Below are 20,765 nucleotides of genomic sequence, written 5' to 3'. Positions count from 1 at the left end.
ACATTCCCTTCCTTTTGGATATATCACTAGGCTCTGAAGAAGTCGATGCCTCGGCCAAGACAACCACCAGCGATTAATGGTTCCCCTGAAGAACTGCAGCTAAAAAGCCTCTTGCCTATGATATGCCGGCTGGCAAAAATCTCTGATGTTGCGAGCACATGAGGGTTGATAAGCGCTTCATCGATCCGAAGAAAAGTCTGATCCCCGCCGGCTCCCACCCAAGTCGCCTTGCGTCCGTACTTAGAGCCAACATTAGGCACTGCTGCTGGCTTTGCGTTCCAGTACGGAATATCCAGAATGGGTCTGCCCAGCTGCCCTTTCTAGAGGGGTCAATTAGGAATGAAAAACAGCAGAAAATTAAGCATTAGAGGAAGCTCAAATAGTGAGTGAAGAATCACACATTCTCAGCTGTGTCAGCTGCGGCACTAGCCAATATCTCATTAAAAACCTCCCTCGAACCTCCATCGTTTCGGGTTTAGTTTCAATGAACCACGTACAGTATGAGAAATAACCTGAAAGCCTATCAGTATTAATTACTGGTATTCAAGTGTAATTATAGTCGCTTGTTTATGAGATGGGTGGCTATATAAATTTGATAAACAAACAAACAAACAAATAAGCATTTATATGAATTGGTTGGGGATTGCCAAGGGTTAGGCCCAAGGTTAATAAGACTATCCTGAAATGAATTTGGTGAATAATGGGCTGGGGACACATTTTTAACTGGAAAATTATGTTTTGAAAACCTCCAGTTTTAAACATTGATAACATCCCTAAATTTAACATTGTCCCCAACTTCAATGGGTTTCTCAAAGGATGGAAAATGGTCTGCTTAAAACAACTGATGTGGGCAAGGAAAGTCATTCTAAGGAGAAAGGCTTACAGAGAAACTTCCAAATGTGAAGACTTGCCCATCCATCAACAGAACAGCTGTGTGGTTGCTGCCTGCGGTGACCTGGGTGCTGGGTCCTGGTAGCGCTTGCACGAGAGTCGGACATCCCCTAAGTCAGAAAAAAGCAATGGTAAGTTCACCCATTCTTGGGCACCCGCCACCCATCAGAGAACCCAAAGCAATTAGTGAACCTGAAGTGGCACAATTAGAGTTCCTAAGGACCTGCTGGATGTTGGGAATAGAGAGCAGGTCAAGGAAAGCATTTAAGCTATTCAGATAGTTAATGGTCAATATTATGTATCTGGACGGTTTAAATGCTTTCCTTGACTTCCTCGGACAAGCAGGTGGCAACTCCTGGTGGACCTTGGCTGATCTCTGAAAAGGTAAATGAGACCGGACCTGGTAAGTGCCGGGACAGGGAAGGACCAGGTTTCCAAGAGGGAAACGGGCAGCCTGGAGGAAGGGAAGAGCAAGCTACCACTGCTCTCCTACCAGGAAGGGATTCACGGGGTCACCTACAGTCACGCTGGCTCAAAGGAGCCTTCACCTTTTGCGGAGGGTTGAACCTGCTCAAGGGAAGCGGCTCTGAAACTACAGGCAGGTAAAGCTCCAATGCCAAATTGTTAGGAAGGCTCTGCTAGTGCTTGCCTCCCCAAGTCTCAGGATGGCACAACCTGGTAGCTGGAATGCTATGAAAGTACTCCTTGCATTTCTCACTCACAAAGAATCCCCCCTTCCAGATTCTTTACCTAATTTGCTACTCTGTGACTGTGGCCTGTCAATACTTTTATTGATTTGTCAAACTTATATGCACTGATTTCATTATGACTCCTATGGCTGATTCCAACTGTCAAAAGACAGCATGTATATGTATGCGTTTGTGTGTGTGCCTGGAAACATATTCCCATACACTCATAATATCAATCAATCAATCAATAAATAAATAAAACATCCACAGTAAATATAAAGATTAAAACATCTTTGGTGGTGGTAGCAGCAGTGGTGGTGATGGTGATGAAAAAAATCATGATCAGAGCCATCAGACTCTAGCCCTGCTACCATAACAAATTAACAGGCAGTAAAAGAGCGATGACAGTCCAGAAACAGAACAGCAAAACAGTAAGGCCTGAAGTCTGAAAGGCCTCTGGAATACTTCCATCTCAGCTGCCTTCTGGAAGGCCACTGGGTGGGGGCAGAAGGAGTCTAAAATTTACATGGAGGCTGTGTCACATATTGGTGCTATAACCAAAAGGCACTTTTTACCTTGGACCCCGTGATCTCCCTAAAGTGTGAGTTTTCCGGGATGTACACATCGTATGGGCCAGTCCTGAAGGCCTCTGGGTGCTAAGCCACAGAGAGCCTTACAGGTCAAAAACAGTTCTTTGAAGAATCATCATCATCATCTTTTGTATACTTCCCCACTCTCACCGACTCTGGGTGGTTCACAAGTAAACAACTTTAAAAGGAATAAAACAATATAATAATAAACAAGAACAAGAAACAAACACCACCTAAAGGGCCTTCAATCATCCTGGGCAAAGAGCCAAGTCTTCAAGGCCTTTAGAGACACCAGCGGGTGCACCCAAAACTCTTTAGGCAACCAGTGCTGGGCCTTGTACACCTGTGCAATATACTTGTGATGTTGGACCCCTGCTAGCACTTGGGCTGCCATGTTCTGTACCAATTGCAACTTCAGGGTGGTCTTCAGAGGCAGCCCCATGTGGAGCACACTGCAGTGGCCCATATGCACAGTGATGTTATGTTGCAAGGTCTTCACGTTCCAGGTATGACTGCAATTGTGCACCAGTTGAAGCTAGGCAATGGCCCACTGGCCAGGAGTTCTACTTTCCCATCCAGCAGTGTCAATGAGTCCAGGAGGACCCCAAAGTCATGGTCTTGCTCTCTTACAGGTGGTGCCTTCACCTCAAGAATCAATGCTGGAGGTGGCTGACAATCTCAACAAACAAACAAACAGTAACTTTGTCTTGATTGTGTTCAACTTCAGTCTGTTTCAGCCCATCCAGGCCTTCACAGCCTCCAGACTTTGGGACAAGACTTCCACAACATCACCAGGTTGGCCCAGGGTAGCAATGTAAAGCTGGATGTCATCAGCATCCCAATGATACCAAACTCTGAACTAACAGACTGTCTATCCCAGCAGCTTCATGAAGATGTTAAATAACAGGGAAGACAGGAACAAACCCTGTGGTACCCCATATGTGACTGGCCACTGGGCAGACCTCTCCTCCCCGTAAGCCCCCACTGAAACTGTCCACTAAGGAAGAAGCAGAGCTACTGTAGAGCAGTACCTCCGATTCTCAGACCTTACAGTTGGTCAAGTAGGATGCCATGGCTGAGGTGTGAATGCTGCTGAGAAGACCAACAGTGCTGGAAGAGGGCCACTAATACACCATGTTTCCCAAACATGGCATATTTACAACCACCGCAGAACCACAATTGTAAACCGCCCAGAGTCGCTTGCGAGATGGGCAGTGAGATGGGCGGTGCAGAAATGTGAGAAATAAATAAATAAAATAAATTCAAGCGAACTGACTCTTAAGATGACCTTTGTATACGTCCATTGTTACTTCTTGCTAGTTTATTAACTAGTATCATTCACTGTACTATACCAACGCTTCACTATTTTAAAAAAAGGAGCAGGCATCTTTCAGTTTCTTAACTCCCCAATATTGAAAGGTGGATCATATTACTGATTTTCTAATATCTCTATTTGGTCTAGTGGTTAAGGTTCCAGGCTAGAAACCAGGAGACCGTGAGTTCTAGTCCCGCCTTAGGCATGAAAGCTGGCTGGGTGACTTTAGGCCAGTTACTCTCTCTCAGCCCAACTCACCTCACAGGGTTGTTGTAGTGGGGAGAATAGGAGGAGGAAGGAGTATTACTGTAGGTATGTTCCCCACCTTGAGTCATTTGTAGAAATAATAAAGGTAGGATAAAAAATAAAATTAAAAAAATTAAAAGAAATGTTATGTGAAATTCATTCACACAAAGTATCACATGTTTTTAAAAAACTCAGTTGTTATCTTTTAATTTTTAGGACCATAAGAAAAGTATTCTGCAAATAAAATAAACCAATGCAATCTTCCCCCAATCAGAATTTACATACTTATGTTGCAAGACTGACATACCTAGAATTAACATCTCCATGCCCAAGCTGCCCATGCTGCCCATATCCAAATGTGTAAACATCACCATTCTCCATTAGAACAACTAGCAAATAAAATAAAAGTTGAAAATTGATTAGTATCCTGGTTACAAGGCTCTGCATCATGAATTCATCAATGCAAAGAGCTGTCTTGACAGATTTTGAGCACTTGACATATAAACATACTCAAGAGAAGTAGGATAAACATTTCTCCCAGGGAACTGCTACCCAAGTCTTGGTCTGGGCGAGCCATGCTGCTAGAGCAGGAGAGCCAATCATTTGGACCCTGGACCTACCCATGACTCTATGCACACATGCAAACTCCAATATGCAAGAAACCCTTTTATACACATACAGGCACAAAAACATGCACCTCCTCTCACAGCAAGTGTGCCATCCCCACAAGGATTCAAAATCTTCTCTGACAAAGTACAGAAAAAATAGAGCTCCTAGTTATGTATCTGATAGAAAGGCTGTACCTGAGTGATGAAATCCACAACTAACTTGTATAGCTCGGAGCTCACAGTCAAAGTGGACAGCCCCCGGAGGGTAAGTGGTTATTTTGCTGGGATCTTTTTCACTCCTATCTCCGCTTCCATCTACAGATTTAAGATACAAGGATATCCCATTCTGTCTCTCAATTAGCTTCACACTAAGCAGCACCAAATCTCATAGTAAGAAGAGGCAAATAATAGTATCACAACTAGAAGAATTATGCAATGAAATACTTGGATACATTCATTGTTCAACATGAATATTATCTGTACCTTAGATTTCTCAGATTTCAATGACAAACCAGAATCTGGATATGATTTTTATATGTTAACAAGGAACTTTTCCACCATCTATTCAAAGAAATTAAAAGCTTAAAACTGTTATATAGCCATTATATTTAAAAACAGGTTATTTATATATTGATTATATATATGTATACAATACTAGATGCAAACAATAATAGAAGCTCCTGGGTTCTTTTCCAGTAAGTAGTATTTAAGTTATATGCCATGACAAAATCATGCAGACCATATTGTTTAATATGTTGATTTAACAAAACAGCAAAGACATTTGTTAGGATAAAAATTTAATATCAATATTAGAATGACAAGAATAATCTGGGTATACTGCAAAGTGGATCGAGGATCATTACAAATAATTGTGAAAAACCACCACCATTATTTTTCAGACCATATTATTTTTGCATTTCGTATTTTGATTTATTTCTATTTTTCTTAAAAAGGGTGTATCAAAAGAAGGAAAAAACGAAAATAAAGAAATAAGATATATAACTCCACAAAACACCACAATAATTTTATCTCAAAGGATGCGTGAGTGCATTAAAATCTGAGTATTACTGAAACAAAAATATCCTGGTAAAATCAGTGGATCTGGCTTCAGATGTAATCCTAAACAATATTCCATTAACACCTCTGGCACAAATTTCACCAAAGTATTCTTTCCATTCTTTGCCATTAAGTGCCTCACAGAACATACATGAAATTTAATAACACATTCTAACATTTTAAAAAAACATGCAAACATTTGCATATTTTCTCATTTATGGAGTTTCTTACTCAAACATTGGAATTTATAGGATATTGGGTAATATGGAAAATGTCCTTCCATTCCTCAAACTGCAAGGAAGTTTTCTGTTTTGGCAAGCATTCTTGGAGGGTGTCCCTCCCAGTTGCTGTATTAGTTGCTACAAGAGAGGGCAAGCTGGGTTTCAACTTATTGTTCTGGTCACACTTCGTCAGGCTCAGCCCAAGAGCGACGAAGAATCAGTCCACCAAACTCCAGTTCTTTATTTGCTCACACCATGTAGACAGAATCTTGCCAGACTAAAGTCACTCTGCCTAACCGAATGGGGATTAACCCTGGTGCACAAGTGGCCAGCGCTGTGTAAGTGCAGAGGGGCTGAGGGAGAGTGCACAGGTGGGGGAGACTCACCCCAGCAACTTGAGACCTTCCCTGCTGGCTTCCCCACTGACTTTCTGTGGGAGTTGGCAGGAAAAGTTGCAAATGTAGATCACATGATCATGGGGCGCTGCAACTGGTCTTAAGTGCAAACCAGTTGCCAAGCACCCCGATAGTGATCACATGACCACTGGGGTGCTGGGACAACTGGAACTCCGAGGACCAGTCATAACCACCATTCATTCAGCATCGTTGTAACTTCAAATGGTTGCTGAATGGATGGTCGTAGGTTGAGGACTACTTGTACGTTACATTTGTTCCGACGCTCGCAAGGCCACATTTTGCTGCTTCAATGAACCACCCCACCAGTCAGCATACCCCAGGTAGATTACTCAACGCAAATTCCCCTTTTTTCCCTTCTTTTTTCTGCTACCTATCTCAAATTTCTATTTAACCCTGAAACTCAGATTCTGGAAATTTCCAAAATTCTGAGCAGGAATAATAAAGCTATAAAATAATCAAGAATTGCTGTACATTAATTAGTCTCATTGGGAAGTTTGTACACTATAAAAAAAGGGGAAAATTCCCATATTCTAGACAGTGAAATCAGGGATTCTTTATGTCTTTGGTTATTGATTACCTGAACACACTAGCACGGTTTAAATGCTTGCGGCCCTTACAGATGAGTGGCAATGTACCAACAAGACAAGGCTAGTCAGGAAAAAACAGGCACTTGTAGATCTGCTATTGGAAGTTCTAATGTCAATTCTTCCCTCCAAATAATTCCCTTCCTATATTGCAAGAGTCACCACCTCAACAAAAAGAAGCGTGCATCTAGAATAATGGACTATGAGACCTAACTTGCATTTTATCATTTTCAGTAACAATCCCTCACATGACAGAAATGTAAGGAAGCAAATATTAAGTGTGTGTTATGTCAGATCTGTAGAACATGTACCAAAAATTATTCTTCTATCAATACAAAATCCTCAAAGCAGGCTCTTCTCTCCCAGTTCTTTAAACTGACTCTAAGTATATTGAATATTATCCATTCTGCTATCTGAACAAGTTACTCATTTTATTTTTCAAACAAGTTAGTTGCCATAATAGTTACCATGTTTTAAATCTTTATATAATAAAAACAAAATGTAAAACTTATATAAATCAATTCTGAGCATCCTGTGTGTCAGTACTCTTCTTGTGTCTCTGGGTTGGTGGGATGCAAGCAATACTATGTCGGCTTGCAAAATAATTTATAGACTAGGGTAGCACTGGTAACACTGGGCACTGCACATATAGCATACTGGCCCAAATGTGCCAAACTCAGCTGCCATGGCCTCATGCGGCACAAGTGTGCCTAAGATATTTATATCTTTATCTTTATCTTTATTTATCTCTATATTTATTTATATTGTATTTTATATTGGTAACTTCTTATTTTTATTGGATTTTAATGTTTATTGTTATTGTATTTTATTGTAACTCGCCCAGAGTCCCTCTTTTGGAGGAGATGGGTGGTAACAAAATTTGAGAAAGAAAGAAAGAAAGAAAGAAAGAAAGAAAGAAAGAAAGAAAGAAAGAAAGATCAGGAACCTAGTCTAGATCCCCCTACATTGCTAGAAAGCATTATGGGAATGTTTTGACTGACCAAAGCTGTGATGGGCAACCAGACATCAGTATCTATGGAGACATGGAAGATTAGGAGGAAATAGTAAAATGTATGAATTAGTGAAGGAATAAAAAAGGTATATTGGATGGCTGAGAAACAAGAGAAAGGGGAAGGATATCCTGTAGTAGATCTGCATGCAGATGGTCTGCTTCTGTGGAGTACAGCAGAGAAGGGAAGGTGTAGGTTTAATTATGAACAAAAGGACTAAGATGTAGGGCATCATCTAGGTTGCTTTGGGTGTGTATGAAATGAAGAATCTGCAGGTTGGTGATAGCTTCGGGTTCCTCTCCTGTAGTGGGAAATTCTGCCACATCCTGAATGAAGGCAATCCAGGGGAAAGCAATCATGGCTAGGAGACATAAATGGATGGGTAGAAGCAAGAGTGCAGAAAAATAATTTGGGGACAATGTGTGGAGTAGCAGATCGATGTGGAGGACAGCTGAAAAGGCTGGGGAGGTTTAGGGAGGAGTAGCAGATGGGACTGGTGTGTACTAGCTTTAGCTGCGTTTCCTTTCTTCTTTCTTTTCTTGGGCCTCAAATTTCCTTGGCTTCCCATTTCTGACTCTTTTTCTGCGCTCTACCTAACGCTGCTACCAAGGGATTGGTATGTCCGTAGATATGGGTAGGTGAGGGTAAACATCCAACACAGCATAAGACATTAATTGAGCTGTAACCCCAGGGGCTCTAGAACCCCTCTTCCTGCTCAGTCATCCTCTGGCCTGCAACTGTCCCGAGGCAGGCTCAGCTGGAGGAAGGTTTCCAACAAGACCATCTTTTCAGCGTTTTTGGAAGCAGAACCGGAACTGGGGTAGCACCACACAGGTTTCTTGAGAGCAACCAGCAACCATAATGAGGACTCCTCTTACCCAACTTAATTCTGACACTCAAAATGAGATCTTGGAAACCAACGGCCTAAATTTATTATCTGAAATTAGCTGAGTCATGAGAACAAAGCTCTTTAAATTCTACTTTCTGGTGTCATCTAATCTTCTTTATGAATATAACTCTTCACAGTTTGTTTCCAAATTCAGCATGCCCCTTAAGAAATGTAAGTGCTTAATAAACTCTCAAATGAGTTATAATAGAATTTAAAGTGCACATAACATGTTCTTTATTGAGAACTCCACCACTGAAGAAAATACCATCCAAAAAATAACTTCCTGTACTGTTTACTTTTCATTTTCACAAGCACAGAAAAATGTTTATGAAAAGTACATTTCACATTCCTTCATTACGCTAAGAAGCTTGACTCTGGAGTCCTTGGTGCTCTCTGAGCCTTGTTGTTTTCTTGCAGACGTTTCATTGCCAGACTAGGCAACATCTTCAGTGCAAAGAGCGGGTGGGCCTTGATCTCAGTTTATATACTGTGGTTTGCCCTGCTTGGGTTGGTAGGGGTGTTGTTCTCTCCTTGGGAGTTCTTTGATTGGGCTGTTGTTTGATGCTCGGTTGATTGCCTGAGTTAATGGTTCCTTGATTAGGGTGTATTGTGCTGTTTGATGGTTCATCTGGTGTTAATCCTAGTGTTGATTTTTGCATATCTGGGTGTTGATTGCTGGCAAGGGAGTGTACTGGTCTTCTGGCTTTTCTATTGTCTCTTTTGAATGGTATGTAAATGTTGTTTACCTCTATGTGTCTGTTGATGGCTGCTTGGTCTGAGTGCCAGGCTTCCAGGAATTCTCTGGCGTTTTTGGATTTGGCTTGGTTTAGGATGCTCACCGTTTCCCAGTTGAAACTATAGCTGAGTCTGTCCATGTGTTGTGAGATTAAGGAGTTCTCATCCTCTCTTCTGACTGCTAGTTGGTGTTCGTGGATGCGCTCTACTAGTCTTCTGCCTGTCTGTCCTACATAGTGGCTGTCACAGTCTTTGCACTGAATGTTGTAAATAACTCCTGTTTTTTCTTCTTCGGCTGTTGGTTCTTTTAGGTTGCTTAATATGTTTTGAAGAGTTTTAGTTGGTTTATGTGCTACAGTGATGCCATGTGGTTGTAACAGCCTGTTGGTGCTTTCTGAGAAGTTTCTGATGTATGGCAGTGTTATCCTTTTCATAGTTTCCATTGGTTGGGTTGTAGTGGGTTGGGTGGTGAGGCACGTTTTGATAAAGTTGAGCGGGTATCCATTTTCTTGGAAGATGCTGTGCAGATGTTCTTTTTCTTTTTTCTGATGTTCTGGGTTGCTGCAGTGTGTAGGTGCTCATCTGAATACTGTTCTTACACAGCTTTTCTTGTGTGAGGTTGGGATTGTTACTTTGGTAGTGGAGCACTTGGTTGGTGCAGATAGCTTTCCTGTAGACTTGTGTTTCTAACTTACCATCATTTCCTCTACTGATGAGGATGTCCAGGAAAGGTAGTGAGTTGTTTTCTTCCTCCCTTGTGAATTTTGTTCCATTAAAGATGTTATTGATGGTTCTGTGGGTTTCTTCCAGTTGTTTCTTTTGTATTATGACAAAAGTGTCATCTACATACCGGATCCATACTTTGGGTTGTATGTGTGGGAGTGCTATCCTTTCCAGACGCTGCATTACGATCTCTGCTATAAGTCCTGAAATCAGTGATCCCATGGGTGTTCCTTTGATCTGTTGCAGCCATCAACAGACACATAGAGGTAAACGATACTTACATACCATTCAAAAGAGACAATAGAAAAGCCAAAAGACCAGTACACTCCCTTGCCAGCAATCAACACCCAGATATGCAAAAATCAACACTAGGATTAACACCAGATGAACCATCAAACAGCACAATACACCCTAATCAAGGAACTATTAACTCAGGCAATCAACCGAGCATCAAACAACAGCCCAATCAAAGAACTCCCAAGGAGAGAACAACACCCCTACCAACCCAAGCAGGGCAAACCACAGTATATAAACTGAGATCAAGGCCCACCCACTCTTTGCACTGAAGATGTTGCCTAGTCTGGCAATGAAACGTCTGCAAGAAAACAACAAGGCTCAGAGTGCACCAAGGACTTCACAGTTCAACCTTGAGCTACAAATATTTGCTTCGAAGCTTGACTTTTCTGAACTAAAATATGTGTGCTGATGGAAAAAAGCAAGTCTCCCCAGGTTGTCTTCTCCAAAAAAGCCCACAAGGCAGAAGAAAAATGCAAAGGTCTTCCCGGGCTTGTTTTCAGCACTGATAAACTGACATTTACATGAGGGCTTCCTCATCTAATGGGGGTGGGGGTGGGGGGGAAAGAGCCCTGGTGTCTGACCTCGTCCTTCCTCCAGCCGATGCCTTCTGTTCACGCGCTGCCTCTTTTCTTCTTGCCTTAACTGGAGATGCTCTTCGAGGTTAACTCCAGGCACAGGGACTGCTGCATTGGAAAGAAGGAAAACGTTCATGCAGCACAACATTGTTACCGCCCTCCCCTGTTCTCTCACAGGCACCCCACTGCTGCAGGCAGAGCTCTTTCAGATTAAAGGGGTGTGCTGTGGCTTGGATCTGAAGGCGCGCTGGGATGCCTCCCTTTTCCCAGGTAGATGCCATGCTGCTCCGCAAATGAATTACCGAATGGATAACCCAGGAGAATCCAATGTATTCCAAAGAACTTTTATAACAAACTACATTTTTGGAGTATTACATTTTTATATTTTACTGGGGGGAAAAAACCAAAAAAAACCAAAAATAGTATCTTATTTTGAGCTAACCCTTGAGACCCCCAATACTGACTGCTGAAGTAAAAGGTGTAGGTTGGCAAGACTTCATTACCCCCAAGGAAAAGCTTTTTTTTTAAAACAACCAGAGCTTTCTGTCACTGTCGCCCGTTGAACGATTCTTAAAAAGCAGCCCTCATTCTGAGCTGTGCTCGCTTACCCAGCAGGAGGTCCAGAGGGATCATCTCTTTGACTGCATCCAGGATGCCCCGCTGCCGGGCTTCCTGCCCGTCCAGCTCTCTGGCGCAGGCTTTGCAACAGCCACATACAGCACAGCCAGACTCCCCAGAGCCACAGCCACAGATCCTGCCGGAAGCAAAATGACTCATTTCTATTACAAGACGTGCAGAGACTGTGCTCTGCATTGGGCACCGCTGGAGCTCCAAGTAAAGAGGAAGGCAGCAGCTTGGGGGACCGTCAGGAAGACTACCACCACAAGGGATCCAAGCTGCACCTGGCATCCATTTGCAGAACTGCCTCTTCCCAGCCACGCAATCTGCCAGCACACCTATGAATTGCCCAGTCCACCTCCTGCACCACCACCACAAAAAGACAGTATCTCTTCTTCAAAGGCACTAAAGTCCTCCAAGGCTAGCAAACTCAGGAGGTGTGAAATGAACTTTAGGATGTAACAAAACCCCGAAAGCCTGCCAAGGCAATGAGTACCTAGCGCAATTCAGGGAGGCTTCCCCCCTCCCTTGGGCAATGGCATCTGTTCCGTGTGGTCCAACACTCTCCGGGAAAGCTCTGGAGCCATCCGCTGCATCCCAGGGCCAGTTAGACCTTCTCTTGCAAAGGCAGAGGATAACTGAGGACCCTTTCCCTTTGCAGCCTGGTTTTTATAAAGCACCTCTGAGTTAAGCACATGCCCCAGGACATCTGTGAAGTTGTTTCATTTCACTGGACATCCAATTAATCTATTGGTTCTATTTCTTCCTGAACAGACCTGCAAACCACTGAATACTGGCGCTGCACTTGAGTCCAAGTATGGATTTCTTACTTTGGTTCCTGTCACAGCTTACAATTCTGCAACTTAAAACTTTAATGGTTGCTTGAATTAATTATATCCTATTCTAAAAATATCCACCCCTCCTTCAGTTGAAGCAGGGTCCATAAAGCTGATGGGTGCATGATGTATTTTTGGGAAAGATCCCCAACCTTGCCTTATCCATCTATACATGACAGTTTGCTCATGTAAACTTCCATCTCTATTATAAAAAAAAGAAAACAACCATTACATGAGAAATTCACAACCAAATATAAATCGTTATGAATTGTTGAAAAGTAAGATGTTATGAAACTTTAAAGGCTACCAATAAAATATTCTTCAGCAATTAGTGCCACAAGACAGAAAACAACAGGCTCATTGCCAAGAATTGACACATCGCCTTTTGTTTTTCTTTAGCCAAATGTCCAATCTACACTGGAGTTTCCATAACAACATGTAAATGTCTGATTCTTCTTTTTCTTGGGCTTCTTCCATCGAGAAGGGCTGAGGTGAGGCTTGTTCACACAAGCCTTTACAAGCCATCAGACTATGGCTAAGAAAAAATAGGGTTTGAACAAGTAGCTTAGTACCAAAAATTAGGCACCCACAAGAAAAACAGCTTAATTTTCACAAGTTAGCTATACAAAAATCTGAAACTATTTTGAAGACACGTGTTCCAAATATTTGTTCAAGGGACTGATGAGTAACCCCTGAGTAGCAAAGAAGGGGGCCCCAAAAAGAGAAGGAGCCCCCATGTCCCCAATCCTCTCCACCCTTCAGCTGTTTCACTGACACCTCTACTTACCCTCCCGGCACCCTGTCGGGTCGCCCGCTGCTCACACAACTGGCTCCATAGCCCGTGCAGTCCCCGCAAACAGTGCACACCATGCACTGCTCCAGCTTCCACTTGTGCATCCCTGGCAGGCACATCATGGACTTCTCGTCTTTTTCATCCAGCTCCTCTTCTAAGTCCTCATCCATGGCTGTGGCCATGTTCTCAACTCCAAAACCTTCCCGAGAGAAAACAGTCTCAACCAGATTTCACCCATCAAGACTGTCATGCAAGAACAGCGTTTGCATGTGTAGTAGGTCATCTGCACTCACTGGACATTTCTAGGAAAAGATCAAATGTATTTCCTCCCTGCCCCCCAAAACCTCCGCATCTGAGATTTCATTTTCAACTAAAGCAGTCGAAACACACAGTAAGCCAGAACTTAGGCCCTGCAGCTCCAGGAAGGGCTCTGCATTACATTCTCAGCTGCACTAATGTGTGTGAGCATATTACAGAAAAGGAAATATACCCACGAACCTATCACAAAGTGAAATCAAAGCAATGTGAAACAGCATGGACACAGTCTTTCTCAACAATTAATGACACAAGACAGAAAAGAGGAGGAGCGAAGGCCACACTGACCTTTCCCCCCATGGCTCATGGACCCGGTGTCTCGTCCACACTGCCCTTTGTTGTTCACCCCGAAGGTCCAAACCTCTCCGTTCTTCATTAGCACGCAAGTGTGAGCTTTGCCCATGGCTACTTGTGTTGCAAAGTGGCCTTTCAAGTCTGTTATCAAGCCTATAAAATGAACACACGTTGGAATGGTGAAGAACATTTTTCCTAATTTTACAGAGTCCACATATAGCTATGATTGTTATCGACATCTCAGATTGGAGGCAGAAAGATGACAGGCTTTAATATTAAAAGCTACATTAAGAGGACAGCAAGTTTTGCAACATTTTATTTGGTTCTAGAAAGGAAAATTCTTACTGTAATAGTTTTGGATTATTTTAGCAGAATAACTATCAATAATTATTTAGAATTGTTACTAAAGCAAACAAAAAACAATAGTACAAATGCTTATACAGAATTGAGTAAAATTTAACTGCACGCAGTATGACAACCCCACTCCTTCCTTCTGAAAGATAGCTTGACTGGCCAATGTCATAGGTTGCATAATTTCTTTTCGCCAAGGCAGCCATATTACTTGCTTTAAAACAGATAAAATTTCAACTTACTTGTACTATCAGAGTAAATAGCATCTTTCCCAAACATGTACAGTTCTCCATCTTTTGAAATGACTGAACTACTTCCATTATTGCACGCAGAATACACTACAATCTTTCCTTCCATTTTGATGATTTTTTTTGGCTTATACGGTTTAGATTGCCGCCTGCTTTTGGCTTAAAGAGAAATGAGTAAACATTACAGTATGTATGTTTTATCATGAAATTGGGAAAATAAACACATTTATCAAGTGGCAATACACTTGAACTTTATGACAGCTTCCACATATGAAACAACACTATTGCCAGTAGAACTAAAAATGGGTATCTATTACATATTCTTCACTGGTATTTCTATAAATTTACAGTCAAAATCGAAAGAATGAAGGTTGTGAAGATGGACATCATGGATCCTTTTTAAAAACACAGCAAAGCTCCAAGTCATAAAGCAATGGCATCTGATCAGGGTAACCCAATTGCAAGACTATTCAAAAAGTTCTGAACTAAAGGAACCCATGCAAAGCCCGTCCTTTTATTTATATAAACAAGAAAATGGATCTTCGGTATTAACCCCACTGCAGTATACATTCTTTGTGCATTCATTGCTAGTATAATATTCAAATAAATAAGTGCTCCCTTGTATGCCCATTTGAGCCAAGTAGAATGTTCTTAAAATGACAGGGTTTTTTGATAGAAAAAATATGCTCAGGAGAAATAACCAGCATCTGAAAGCATCCTTTATTCAGATGAAAACAAATATAAGGGGTTAGAACTCCATTTCTGCTCTCCATTTTCACTTAAAATATGTAGCATCGGTAACAGTAATTAATGCAAAGAAACCAAACCACCATCAGTACTACATTTACCGTTCCTCAAACGTACTTGATTCTCCGTCTTCCCCTTTACTAGCCGAGCCTGTGAAAAATATGCTTCCGTCTTCTGCTACAAGTAAGGCATGGGAGCCATCGTGCCCAACGGAGAACTGAACGATCTTTGGAGATTTGGTAATAGGCAACTCTACCCATTTCCCTGCTGAAGGACCACCTTGCTTGATTCCAAGACTCTGATATTTGCCAGTGTAATAAATCTGGGGAAGGACAGGGAGAGGTGAGACCAAAAAGTGAAACCGACATACTGAGAGATCAGTCAATTTTTCAAAAGTGACTTTACTTTTAGTTATATTACTGTAATTAGTGTAATTACATCATCAATTTTATTCTTAAACCACTTTTATTTCCAGTTGATTTAGATGGTAAAACAACTTGATTAAAGCAATAATTTAAAAAGCCTCTCATAACCGTAACACCATTTTTATTTATTTTATACATTAGATCTACATCTCACTTTTCCTTCAGGAACTGAAAGCGGTATTTAATAGGATCCCTTCCTCCATTTTTCCTCCAAAGAAAACCTACCCTTGTGAAGTAGTTTGGGCTGAGCCCAAAGTCACCAAAGGGAGATGCTGTGGGACCTGAACTTGGGTGTCCCCAATCCCAGACTAACACTTGAACCACTGCAGCACACTGGCTGTGGTCCTCCAGCATGTTCTGCTGATTAAGTATCTCTTTTGCTGCAGATTACAATTAAGCTGCGCAGAGGCCAAAATCCTTGACACTGCACTGAAAGATGTTGTCCCAAAGGATGGGACATTGAGCAAGACCTCCACAGCTGGTCCTGGTGCACAGTGGGAGAGTACTGGAGAAAGAAGTCTTGGTAATAAGAAGGTGGCAGAACCAATGGCAATCCCATCCTGGGGAAGGTAACAAGAACCACGGTTCTGCACTACTTGGCTTCATCCTTCTCTCTTTTGATCTAATTTTATATGTATGGAATAACTTCACAAATTGAAAACAAAGAAAATTTGGGTCAGAGTAGTACAATATGCTTAATTGTCAGTTAATATTTCATTTTTCTCTGAAGTGTTCTTGTTTCCAAACTGTAACTGGGGGGATTACAAGATGCAGTGCCAGGCTGCCAACAGCTGTCTCTCTGAGAGAGACAGGCATCCTACAGATACAGAAAGACTTTACACCTTTCCTCCACTGAGTTTCTTTAGTTCCTTCCCAGGCCAAGTTCTATAAACTGAAGCCTTGATGGCTAGGTTTTATAAAACAAGTAAGCTGAGAAAAACTATAAAACTGGACATCTTTAAAAAAGGAAAAGAACTCACGTCCTATTGGAATACTTAAACTGGTTCTCTGAAAAGAACTTGCAATTTGTCTTTTTAGGTTGGCACCATTATATTGTCACCACTCTTATTTTTACTCTTCAATATGGCATTAGAAATGAGCATCTTATGTCAAATAATCCACTGCAGAGTCCACAGGACACTTTTCTGTTCCAATAACGCTCAATCCATTATGGTTATATAATTCATGGTCTAAAATGAGTATTTTCTATACCTTGCCACCAGCTGTTTTCATTAGTGCAAATTCTCTTCCTGCACCAAGAACAGCTGACTCTTCGTCAAACCCTGTACCTGGGGCAAAAAACATCAACAGTTAGATCAGCCATCTCAGCATCCAATTCAGATGCAATTCTATGCAGGAAGCATCCAAATACAAAATCCTATGTGGTAAATTCTTTTTTTCCCCTTTTATTTTAATGTTATAAATCTTGATAAAATCTATTATTTCAATACAGATTTCAATGCAATAATATTTATGTAATACAATTATAAATTATGAACATTATATTATTTAGAAAGCTTAAAGTATTGAAAATAAAAGAAAAAAAGTAAAATTTCCATCGACAGCATTTTAGGATGTCAATACTGCAAGCATAACATTATGGTAAATTCTAATTAACCCACAGCAGAAAGTTTGAAGAATCTATGAGGATCATGATTTACATGCCTTACATGCCATACTCACGAGACTATTACATTCTACCAGAAAAATAGATGGCCATTAAAATAATTAATTGGTGATAAAATGTGGAAAAATCAGTACTATTAATGATGGTGTAATTTCTGAGGGTGTGTTTTTGCTTCCCAACATGTCAGTGTCCCATTTTATTTCATTTTTATTAAAAGTGTTTTATATATAATTACAAAGAAAGAAAGACAAGATGGGTAAGAAGCTTAGCAGGTGCCCAGAAAGTACTTGCAGGGACACCCTCCCCACGCTAGTTGTTGGGAGAACGAATTTCCACAAGCCTAGTGTGCTACCGGGGGGGATTCCATGGGCCCAAAGCCCCAGATCAAAGGAAGCCCAAGACGACTGGGCAGGGAGCGATGGCTGGCGATCAGGAAAGCATCCCTGAATGCTTAGAGGGTTCAGTGGTGCTCCAGACTGCCTCCTTTTTGCTATTCAAATGGAGGCTGGATGGCCGCCTCCTGTAAATACTGCATTTGTCCTAACAGCCAGGAACCACGCTGAGACAAGGAATAGGTCTCTAGTGTTTTATTACTGCTACATAACAGAGAATCCTAACAAACTGAAAAAGCGTGGGAAAACCCAGACATATAAACCCCGAAGACTAAGGTGGGCCCGATCTGTGTCTCTTTGAATGGCCACCTAATTCCTCAGTACTACGCATGCGCTTTACAGCCTGGATGGGAGCCCCCTGCTCGCCATCCTCACTCATGACAGCATTCCCACCTTGGGTCAGAGACCGGACTAGCTAACCTCCAGGGATTCTTCCACCCCTTACATTCTAGGACTGTTCTTCTAAGACCATGGAAGGCCCTGGGATACAAGTGGCGCCTGAACTTCTTTCTGCACCCCTTGGAATCTCTTTGCTGCATGCCATCCATGTATAAACTAGCCACTTGCTATAAATTAAGGGTTAGCAACACAGGCCTCTACAGCCAAGATAGATAGATATCTGTACTCTTAAAATCTAAGACTAAGACCAGGAAAATCTCATGAGTTTTGATCATCTTGCAAAATATCAGCCATTATTTTTTTCAAAATGGCAAGATCTTCCCTAGATTATCAAACTTTGCTCTAAATCAATTCTGGGTACCTTTTGACCTATTGACCCCAAGAGGCCTCTCCTTATGGAAACCTTTCCAGTTATCTAAAATACTTTTTTGGGGGTGGGGGTGCCTTCAAGTCAATCTTGACTCATTTGGCTGCATTTTTCGGAATTGTTTGCCATTTCTTTCTTCCTAGACTCAGAAAGAGAGAGGGATTGTCCCAAAGTAACCAGCTGGTTTGGTACCTAAGGTGGGGCTAAAACTCATGGTCTCCCAGTTTTTAGCCTGGTGGCACCAAACTGGCTATCTAAAAAGATTAAGATAATTAAAAACAACATTTCTAGAATGATTGAAATTTAAGACCCAGAGATGAATGTTAAGTTAAATTTCAGGACTGTTTTAATTATCTGTTTACTTTTATATTGCATCGTTTTTTCTCTTCATATGCTCCACAATAAAATGGATTGCATGCACTGTTATAGTTTAAAATATGCAGCTGTAGGGTTTATTTTCTGTTTTAGGAAAATAATGTTTAGTGCAAGGGGCACAAGCATGCACTGCTACAATTTTCATAATCTTCTTCTGGAACTTTGGAAGCATCTGAGTAGTCACTGCTTGAGACAGACAATTTTTTTTTTACTTCCTGGCAACCCTCGGTGCATGACATTGGGCTGGTGGCTGTCTAAGGCCACCGACCCCGCCCACTAGTGTTCCCAGTTCTGCTCTGCTGAAGACTCTGCTTAAGAACAATTGATTAACCTTGTTTTCTATCTACTGAGCTATGGAGTTTGCTCACTTCTTACATGCAGTCTGATTTTCAGAGATGCTCTGCAAACAAGCAAAAAATAGAAAAATGATTTCCTTACTAATAATGTGCAAATCTTTTTCCAGATCAAACAATGAGATGCCACATGCATGCAAGCATTTTCTGGCAAGTTTTAGCTGAAGTTCTTGCTGTAACGCAGGTTCCGTACTTGTTGCAAATATTCGAACTACAAAGCCATCCTGCAACACATAATGTACCAGATCAATACTCCTGCTTTTTCCACAATGCATCTCACTTTAAAAGATTTATGCAGGACAAGTCAATGATTCTTTTGAGTAACATGTAAATACAATAAACAAAACAACACTACTCAAATGACTGGATCATTTTTATATTATTTGCAAATTAGTTTAGACATACTTCATGCAATGTCCTGCCTAAAGACAGATTAATTACAGTTCATAAATACCGTGCACTCCATATTGGTATTATATGCAGAATCTGTTAAATATTTGGGTAAAAAACATTCAAGCTGAAGGGTGCTGAAAAACAATACTCTACTCCTTTTATTCTTTGTTTTGGTTAAAAATGTTGTTTCCACTGTTTTCTGCATTTATTAACACCTCACTCTTCTGGAAAGTAACAAGGACAGCAAGTTTCTTGCAGCATTTCCAATAATTAATTGGTTATTGGTTAGTGAGGTGAGGAATTCTACTTCTACTTATTTGCTTCATTATCCCACTTATAGCAGAAAAGAGATCCAGGGATATGATGATGCATGTTATCAGCAATCTTTTCTACGGTTTTCCCATATGTTCCTTGCCAACTGCCTCCTGTAAACAAATTAGTTAAGATTAAAAGTATTTAAATGCTGGGCTTCATTCTGGACGCTGTTGCCTGATGGAGAGGGGAGGGAGATTTAAGGTGGTTTGCCTTTTGTCTCCATGTAGCTACTACTAGCTCTGGAGGGGCAAGAACAAACTCCACCGAACTGCAGCTATTTATTACAACATACCCAGAAGCTTCTCTTGGAGCAAACTTCAACAGCTGCCAAACACTTACTAGGCACAAAACACGGGAGAACAGAACAAAGTGAACAGTGCTCATTTACAAACATAATGTTTAAATTCAAGTGTGCGAAATGTGAGTTGATTTTATCAGTTACTGTTTGTTAATCAGGTGGTGCATGGACCAGCAGCAGCTCTTTTAAAGGAACTTACCACTACAATTAAAAATCAGATTAAAATCATTAATATTATATCACTAATAAGCATGATTGTTGTAATAATTACGTCTAATTTCCAACTACATTAACTTTTCAAAAATTCTGACATTTTTAAGGCTTAGGGTTAAGGTTATGCTGTTCTGCATATTTATGCAAAATTATGCTGTTCTGCATGAAATCTGGAAATGTGTATTTTCAAAATGCCAAGAATATCTACAATAAAGGCAGTGTTAGAAGCTAGCATCTGAAGATTTAATATCTGCTGGCAACCCCTCTAACCCCAAAAGCAGGAATCAGAGGAAATTCTAAACTTACATCTCTAGAAGCTGCTATCTGATTAACATACTCTCCATCAGTGAAAAGGATGTTCTGCCCTTCCATCTGACAGTCTGGGGAAAAAAAACAATTGCTATGTCATTTCACATTAAATATTTTTCATCTTTCAATGCTCTACAAACATAGCTAGATTCAAAATTTTGGGAAAAAATACTCTGAAGACTTTCAGAAGTAGCTGTGCGGTTCTGCTGCTGTAAAAACAGCATCTCTTGGGGAAACCTGAACAACTGTTTT

At 41.1% G+C, this 20,765-nt stretch overlaps 1 protein-coding gene across 9 annotated transcripts in view; it reads right to left on the bottom strand.

The window, feature by feature from the left end:
• Positions 1–20,765, bottom strand: part of MYCBP2 (MYC binding protein 2) — a 132,435-nt gene that overhangs the window by 97,149 nt on the left and 14,521 nt on the right. For all 9 annotated transcript variants that reach the window (XM_063304509.1, XM_063304505.1, XM_063304506.1 and 6 more), the window contains exons 9-21: positions 20,511–20,584; positions 19,071–19,209; positions 16,685–16,761; positions 15,165–15,369; positions 14,295–14,459; positions 13,696–13,854; positions 13,087–13,291; positions 11,454–11,599; positions 10,852–10,953; positions 4,535–4,654; positions 4,039–4,120; positions 884–1,001; positions 116–320 (exon numbers count right to left, since the gene is read on the bottom strand). In XM_063304509.1, the coding sequence (XP_063160579.1) occupies positions 116–320; positions 884–1,001; positions 4,039–4,120; positions 4,535–4,654; positions 10,852–10,953; positions 11,454–11,599; positions 13,087–13,291; positions 13,696–13,854; positions 14,295–14,459; positions 15,165–15,369; positions 16,685–16,761; positions 19,071–19,209; positions 20,511–20,584 (1,797 nt within the window). The remainder of the gene's footprint in view (positions 1–115; positions 321–883; positions 1,002–4,038; positions 4,121–4,534; positions 4,655–10,851; positions 10,954–11,453; positions 11,600–13,086; positions 13,292–13,695; positions 13,855–14,294; positions 14,460–15,164; positions 15,370–16,684; positions 16,762–19,070; positions 19,210–20,510; positions 20,585–20,765) is intronic.

This window comes from Candoia aspera, chromosome 5 (genome assembly GCF_035149785.1).
Source record: "Candoia aspera isolate rCanAsp1 chromosome 5, rCanAsp1.hap2, whole genome shotgun sequence".
Classification (NCBI taxonomy): Eukaryota; Metazoa; Chordata; class Lepidosauria; order Squamata; family Boidae; genus Candoia; species Candoia aspera.
The sequence above is the reverse complement of the archived record's forward strand: the minus strand, read 5'-3'. Positions and strand labels throughout refer to the sequence as shown.